The sequence below is a fragment of the Trypanosoma theileri genome (assembly GCF_002087225.1).
Source record: "Trypanosoma theileri isolate Edinburgh chromosome Unknown TM35_Tth_34_V1, whole genome shotgun sequence".
Classification (NCBI taxonomy): Eukaryota; Euglenozoa; class Kinetoplastea; order Trypanosomatida; family Trypanosomatidae; genus Trypanosoma; species Trypanosoma theileri.
This window is the reverse complement of record NW_021639876.1, coordinates 75117-82846: the sequence shown is the minus strand read 5'-3', so window position 1 is coordinate 82846 and position 7730 is coordinate 75117. Positions and strand designations below refer to the sequence as shown.

At 41.7% G+C, this 7730-nt stretch overlaps 5 protein-coding genes across 5 annotated transcripts; all 5 read right to left on the bottom strand.

Moving 5' to 3' along the window:
- Nucleotides 1–505: 505 nt before the first annotated feature.
- Nucleotides 506–2167, bottom strand: TM35_000341470 (2,3-bisphosphoglycerate-independent phosphoglycerate mutase; the record flags this gene model as incomplete). The annotated part of the gene is made up of 1 exon (XM_029029045.1): nucleotides 506–2167. The coding sequence occupies one exon, from the start codon at nucleotides 2165–2167 to the stop codon at nucleotides 506–508; it is 1662 nt and encodes a 553-aa protein (XP_028879601.1).
- A 434-nt stretch (nucleotides 2168–2601) lies between these two features.
- Nucleotides 2602–3711, bottom strand: TM35_000341460 (methyltransferase; the record flags this gene model as incomplete). The annotated part of the gene is made up of 1 exon (XM_029029044.1): nucleotides 2602–3711. One exon carries the CDS (start codon nucleotides 3709–3711, stop codon nucleotides 2602–2604), a length of 1110 nt encoding a protein of 369 aa, XP_028879600.1.
- Nucleotides 3712–4641: 930 nt separating this feature from the next.
- TM35_000341450 (membrane-associated progesterone binding protein 2) lies at nucleotides 4642–4986 on the bottom strand (the record flags this gene model as incomplete). The annotated part of the gene is made up of 1 exon (XM_029029043.1): nucleotides 4642–4986. The coding sequence occupies one exon, from the start codon at nucleotides 4984–4986 to the stop codon at nucleotides 4642–4644; it is 345 nt and encodes a 114-aa protein (XP_028879599.1).
- Nucleotides 4987–5456: 470 nt separating this feature from the next.
- TM35_000341440 (uncharacterized protein) lies at nucleotides 5457–5927 on the bottom strand (the record flags this gene model as incomplete). The annotated part of the gene is made up of 1 exon (XM_029029042.1): nucleotides 5457–5927. One exon carries the CDS (start codon nucleotides 5925–5927, stop codon nucleotides 5457–5459), a length of 471 nt encoding a protein of 156 aa, XP_028879598.1.
- A 610-nt stretch (nucleotides 5928–6537) lies between these two features.
- TM35_000341430 (f2o10.10 protein-like protein) lies at nucleotides 6538–7650 on the bottom strand (the record flags this gene model as incomplete). Its single annotated transcript, XM_029029041.1, has 1 exon — nucleotides 6538–7650. One exon carries the CDS (start codon nucleotides 7648–7650, stop codon nucleotides 6538–6540), a length of 1113 nt encoding a protein of 370 aa, XP_028879597.1.
- Nucleotides 7651–7730: the final 80 nt, after the last annotated feature.

The following is a 7730-nucleotide window of genomic DNA, read 5'->3' as shown; positions in this document are numbered from 1 at the left end:
TTTTTTTTTTTTTTTTTTTTTTTTTCATCGTTCGTACCCCAGCAATAACCATTACGAAACACAAAGTAAATATCGACTGACAAGAGCCAGTATCTCCTTACCTTCATTTTATTTGCTATTTTTACCTGCATTATATTCTTCCACGTCAGCATCTCTTATTTCCTGAAACAGTGAATCACTTTATATCGTTCGTGGTCTTCAGTTCTATTTTTCTAGAGGAACCATATATTAATGTATGCAGACCTACAGAGAATAGGAACTCATTCTTTTCTTTCCTTTTTTTTCTTTTCGTAAATAGTGACTACTCGTGCATTCGATGCATCCTACTACCCTCTGTCTTCGCCCAAGAAATGGTATGGGCACAGATACTCTCGCACACTTACACTCTTGCAGAGAGTCGTATGTATGAGTATAATCATTTATTTATTGATTTCTTTTTATTTTTCTCTTTTGTTTCTTTCTTTTTTTTTATTTTTCTCTTGTTGTTGTTTCCCTGCTAGCCCTTTCAATTGTGAACGACTTCAATAAGCGAAGGCTCGTAGTCGTCTGGTGCGATGAAGCCCATCAGATTGAGGAAGGTTGCTGTCACATTTGCAAGTCCTGCACGCGGGAGATCGGTGCGCATCTGCACTTTTGGGTCGAGGCCCGCCCCTCCAATGAATACAGGCACTGGGGCAAGTGTGTGGGAGGTGAGAGGGAGGACCTTTCCGTCGGGGCCAACGATCGGCTTTCCCTTCTTATCACGTTGTGCCATATCGTCAGAGTTACCGTGATCGGCCGTAATGAGGAAGACACCGTTCACACTGTCAACGGCATTCTTCAGACGCAACAGTGATGCATCCACTGCCTCAAGAGCGGTGATGGTCGCTGCGAGATCACCGGTATGGCCAACCATATCACCATTGGGGTAGTTAATGCGCACAACGTCATATTTGCCACTTTGAAGAGCCTCAATCGCCGCGTCAGTAATTTCTTTGCTCTTCATGAGTGGTTTCTCATTAAACTGCACACGGTCACTGGTGATCTCAAGGAAGGTCTCATGCTCCTCATCGAGTTTTCCACTGCGGTTGCCATTCCAGAAGTATGTCACATGTCCAAACTTCTGAGTTTCAGAGCAGGCAAAAATGTTGCAGCCGGAACCAATAAGATATTCTTCACTCGTGCGTGAAAGCTTTGGTGGTGGCACCAGAAAATTGTTGGGAATACCAAGATCACCATCATAGCGCATCATACCTGCGTAACGCACCTTAGGGACACGTACACGATCAAATTTGTCAAAGTCTTCCTCTTCAAATGCACGTGACATCTCAATAACACGATCACCACGGAAGTTAAAGCAAAGAACAGCATCACCATCCTCAATAGTGCCAATAGGTTTACCACTTTCATCGGCAATAACGAATGGAGGATAGTATTGATCCGAAACATTTGGGTCTTCCTCACGGAAAGTCGTGATAGCTTCTTTTGCAGAACTGAAGTGTCGTCCCTCACCCAAGACCTGTGCTTTCCATCCACGTTCGACAATAGACCAATCGGCTTCATACCGGTCCATGGTGACAAACATACGGCCACCACCACTTGCAATACGGGCATCACATCCCTTTTCACGGGCTTTGGCAAGAACAGCTTCAGCTTCGTCTGTAAACTTGAAAGAGCTCTTGTCAGGTACATCACGACCATCATAGAGGACATGGAGACGAATACGATTTGCTCCATGTGTACTGGCGTAGTTGATGATTTCATAAAGCTGATTATCACGTGAGTGTACGCCGCCATCACTCAAAAGTCCGATGAGGTGCAGTGTACGGTTTGGCTGCGAGAAGGCACCATGAAGGTAGCGGTATCCATCACTGGTAAATATCTCTCCGCTCTTAATAGCGTCATCTACGAGAGAGGCGCCCTGCAGTGCAACACGGCCTGCGCCGAGTGCGTTGTGTCCGACTTCGCTATTTCCCATATCTGCGTCTGTTGGGAGTCCGACAGCTGTGCCGTGTGCGCAGACGGAGCGGAAGTGGGTGGCATTGCTGCGCAGTTCATCAATGAAAGGCGTTTTTGCAACGTGAACGGCGTCATATTCGTCACCGGGGCCAATACCAACACCATCAAGAATGACAAGCAGCAGTTTCCGGCGTGGAAGAACTGGATGCTGGTGAAGAGAAAGTTTCATCATCTTAAGTGTGTGTGAGAGAGCGAGAGAGTGACGGGCACAGACACGCACACGAAAACACAAGGTGAGATGGTAGATATTCGAATAATAACAGTATATCCTGAAATACATAAAAAGAAAAGAAAAAGAGAAAGAAGAATGAGAAAGAGAAAGCGGTAGTGGAAACAGCAGAAGTAAAAGAAAGAAAGAGAAAGGTAATGATGAGGTAAATGAATGGAAAAAATTTGACCAGGGATCTCAACAGGGAACTCCACACTTTCGTTCCAACCCAACATAAGAACAAATTCTTCTTTTTTTTCAACCCCACACCACTACCCCTCTCCCCTACCAAAAGAAAAAAAAAAAAAAAAAAAGAAAACATACACACACAAAAAAAGAGAAAACAAAGCAAATCTCTTTACTTATTTCCAATCAAGAATGTTAACTGTTTTCTTTTAATTTTCAGCTTGGGGAGATGTCTGTAGTTTCGCCATCACCATTTCTAGGGCGACTGTCTGATTTGACGCAATTGTGGCGTTCATATCCGCTAGGTCATTCTTAAATATTTCGTCTTCCATTACCCACGTTGATGGGAGTATTGTTGGAATAGAATCATTATCAATGAATCCATCCTGATAACACTTTTCAAAATACTCCATCCACTCTGGTGAGACGCCTGTAAAACCGATACATACCAAGTATCTCTCACTATTTACAACGCGACTGTGGCGTGGTTTCACTACATGTACACGTTTATAAAGGTAGGTAGAAAGGAAAAGCATACTCCGCAGCAACGGTGAAAATGTATCAAATAGTTTGAGAATAAAACATCCACCATTACGCAATAACTTTAGTGCGGCTAACCATTGTCCGAAGAGAATTCTACCAGAGATAGTCTCTTGGTAATTAGCAATATCAAATGGGACGTTAAAACCCCCATCAGCTACAACTAATTTTATATGCTCTGTAAGAGTTAATGAACATAATGCTTCAATGTTTGCCAATTTAAATATATCCCCAGTACCATCAATTCCATACGTTGGCAAAAAATCCCTAGATAAGAGATTGGAATACCAATCTAGTCCTTCCACTCCTCGAAGAGTCATACCAAAACCCCGAAGTTTCAATTTATATCCTTTGGACATTGCGAAGAGTGCCTGTGAAAAGGCACCAGGTCCACCACAGACATCTACAAATCCAATACGTTTCCCTTTTTTCTGTGAAAGCCACTCTTCTCGTAGGTGTTCCCACACACCACTCGCTTCCATCGTCTCATATAGTTTGTGTCCGGCGCGGTTCCCAAAGGCGGAGGCGCCCTGACGACCACTCACCGCTAAGGGGAATAGCGCATCACGGGCCGCCATGTATGCAGCGTTGTCAATACTATCTAAAGCCGTTTTCGTTTCCCACAGCTTCATACGTTCCGTCTGCTGGAATGTATCAAATGCGTTTCGCCAATGTGTAACTTCAAAAGAATTCCCCACGAGAGAACCGAGATCCGGTGACGGACGCGCAGGATCGTGGCGGAGCAGGAACTCCACTGTTTTGTCCGTTACTTCCGACATCTCGCACCACTAGAGGAAAAAAGCAAAGAAAAGGAAAAAACAAAAAAAAAACAAAAAATCCTTTCTCCTCCCTTACCCTCTCTGCACCCAAGAAAACTAAACAAATAAATAAGAAAAAGAAAGAGAACATAAAAAAGGAATAATTACAATTATCTTCTCAATCAGTTGTTTTTTTTTTTTTTTAAGAGAAAGATAAAAAAAAAGAAATTTTTTCCGAGCTTTCGTTTTCCACTTGTTGCACAGAAACTTATATAAGTGAAACAAAGGAGAGAATATGGTTCAGTGATAAAATGACGGATACAGCCCCTATGTGCTTTACCCACTCTCTCTCTCTCTATCTCTCTCTCACGCACACATACAGATATTAAAATAACGAAAGAGCATGAGTAAAGGAAGTGAGAAAAAAGCAAAAAAAACAAAAAAAAAAAGAAAGAAATACATACTAAATATGTAATCACTTTCTAAGATTCCCAAGTCCCTTACGTTAACTTGTTCGAATGTGCACGATTTCATAATATGCTGATAACCGTTTAAAAAAAAAAAAAAAAAACTGAAAGTTGGTGGTGATGATTGACTTATGAAAATAAAAAAGCCATGAATTTGTTGTCTCGAGTAATTCAGAGTTGGTCAATTTTCGGAATGGCATTACCTCTAAAAAGAAGAATAATTTTGTTGAACTTGTTTATTTCACATCAGTTCGCGTCCCCCACCATTTGACTACTATTATTTTTTCCTGTTTCTTCCTACAGTAGGCATATTTTTTTTTTTTTGTTTTTCTTTTTTGCATTCCTTCCCTTAGTGAAAGTTTGCAATTTTTTAAATATATATATATATATATATATATTTCAGGGACGTTCTCACCTGCTTTTTTTTTTTTTTTCTTACCCCATCTTCTCAGCAATAGCGTATATGCTTGTAGTGTACACTCCCTCACGGCTCCATTGCTGCGCCGCGGCTGTCAAAGTGTTCATCGGGGGCGAACTGCCCAACAACGGGGTACTTCGCCCTGTACTTGTCAACCCACTCCTCGAGAGCCTCCCGGTGCTCGTCTGCGAGATTGCACCACCCCGCGTTTGCCTCCTTGTCGTCGATGAGCATCTTCGCCAGACACCGGGTGACGTCCTTGCCGGCGAAGATGTGATAACACGCCCCGCAGCCGTAGAACTCGGCCGCCGCACTGCAGTCATAAACAACACCCATGACGGAGATGTAGATAGGCGCACCGCTCTCACCATTATACTTGCTAAGCTCCGCCGCATCAAATAGCCGTTTCATTATTCGTTTGTTTTCCTTTCTTTTCTTTTTTTTTTCTTCTTCTTGTCTTTTTTTCTTCGTTGTAATATTTGTTGTTGTTGTTGTTGTTGTTACAGTTGTTTTTGGCCCCGAGATCGTCAGGAGCAAACAATCAATTAGCACACAAAACACACTTTTTTTCTTTCTCTTTCACCCACACACGCACAGAAACAAAAACGCTGGGGGGAATATTAAACAAAAAAGAAGAACAAAAAAGAAAAAAAAAGATAGAAAAAAAAAAGCAAAAAGAAGACGAATATCACATCGGCAAAAGCAGAGTCACAGATAACAATAAAGAAGAATAACTACAAATAATAAGGAGGTTTTTTTTTTTTTTTTTTTTTTCCTTTTCCCCTCCCACTCATCAAGAGATCTCTGTAGCATCACTGAGAAACTCTCACTTCCTCGCACTCTCCCTCCTCCTTTCTTTACATTCACAACGTATAAGAGATCTAGGGATTTGCCAGCAAAATATCACGCAACTGTGCTCCGCACTCCAGAGCTTTAACCTCAAGTGTCTCTCGCATAACTGCAATGTTATTCTTAAGTTGCTGCAACTCCTCCTCCTTCCCCTTTTTCGTCTCTTCTATTTTTTGGCGCAGCACCGCATTTCCCTGTTCAGCGTCTGCCACTAATTGTTCAAGACTTTTGAGTCTCTGACGAAGTTGCTCATCATTCGTCGTCGACATATGTTGCATAATGCGAACATGCTCGTCTGTTTTTCGTTCCATTGCCTCCATTTGCTCTTGCAAATCCGCTAATTTTTTCTCCAAGACATGTTTCTCGTGATCCATGTAACGTATCTCGTCGCTGGCTAGCATCATAAGTTGTTCCACAGCCTGACACTGCCGTTTCAAGCTCTCTAACTGCTGCCTCTTTTCATCCAGCACCTGGGCGTCCGTTACTTTCTTCTTTGGTGGCATGAGTGCCTAATTCTGTAATACCAACGAGAAAAACAATTAAAGAACGAGGAGAGAGAGAGAGAGAGGAGAAAAGTGGAGGACGACAATACAGAATAATTGAGTGAAGAAAAAGAGGAATAAACACTTGAGCGACTAAAAAAAAAAAAATGAAAAAGAAAAAAAAAACACTTTTGAAAGAGTAGTTTCCACTTCATACTCATACTCAAACACATGGGAGAACACCCCCACTCCCCTTCTCTCCCTCCTCTTCACCACCACCACCACAAAAAAAAAAAAAAAACATTTTTTATTGTAAGGAGGTTCACATAATAAGTGGTACAACTGAATACTTATGAACATTTTTTTTTTTCCACTACCACTACCAATGTTTTTCTTTTCTTTTACTTATTCAATCATTTCTTCACTTTCAGAACTTTCTTTTTTTTCTAGATGTTTTTTTTTTTTTTATTCATTTGCCCGTATTTGGGAGAAAAAGAACTCATAGGAGGGAAGGAAGGACGAGAAGGAATGGGAGTAATATAAAGAGATTTACTCTTTTCTTCTCCCCTCCTTTTTTTCTTTCCTCTCTCCTCTTCCTTTTGTCATTATCTCAATTTCTTCCGCGTCATTTCTATCGGTTTCTCATGATTTCCTTAAAATCGTAGATGATATCCTCGTGCCGCAGTGTGTACTTAAGATTTGCTGAGACACTATAGCGAATGGGCGGGATGCTGCGATGAGGTGCGTGTGCGTCAATGACGACCGGCGCGTCGTCGCCTTCTGGCGGTTCTGTTGGTTCGTACGCGTCGCTGCCAAAACAGTAACGGTGTGCAAAAGCCACAAACATCATCTCAATACAAATAAGAAGATCCTGCAATCCCTGCGGCACACGGTCCTCTGTCCAGTACTGAAAGTTGGGTAGCAGGTGCGTGGCGGAGAGCAGTTGGATGAGAATACCTTGCCAGAAGGAAAGGAATATCACCATCTTGATGCAAAGAAATTTCATTAAGGCGTCTGTGCCCTCCATGAACTCTTTTAGTCCAGTATAGAAGTAAACTAAGGCTGTAAAGGCTATCGTGATAGATGTGTTACATACTAAAGTTGTCCAAAAATATCCTTTGCGTACATCCAATATACTACCCATTTCATTTTTCGCTGTCAGAATTATCACTATTACCGTTATAAGTGGTTTCAAAACCATAAACTGAAAGAGACACAATCTACAATTCCTCACAAAGGTGGGTGTCACCTTCACAGGTTCTAACCAACATAACGGAAAGAAATGAGGTATTGGGGGACGTTCTTCCAACATAAGGGCCCGGTATACGGTATCGACACCTCCCATAAGTGCAATCATAAGCTGAAAAAAGGCGTAAAGAGCATAACTCTCGTATGCATCACGAATCAAGTTAAGGTATTCTGCTGCATTAGGAGCAAGGATGCATATCCACGATATCATAGCATATAAGGGCACCATAAAAAGAATACGTACCACTTTAGTTTGACACTCCGGATCGGAAAAACAAGTGAGATGCTCCAAAATCTGAAAGAGAGATAATATAGTAGCAAAAATAGCACAATATCCCCCAATAAAAGAAGGAACCACCTTCTGATCACGTAGAACATTTTTTAGAAGCAACACTATCAATAGCAAAAAACCAAGAACGCAGGAAAATGTTCCTACCCAGTAGTACATTTTCCTTCGCTCATGGCGTGGAAGCTGGATGATACCACCCAGTGGCATTTTCTTAACTGTTATAACACAAACGCAAAAGAATACAAGTGCAAGAAGAATAACAATAACAACAACAACAACAACAACAA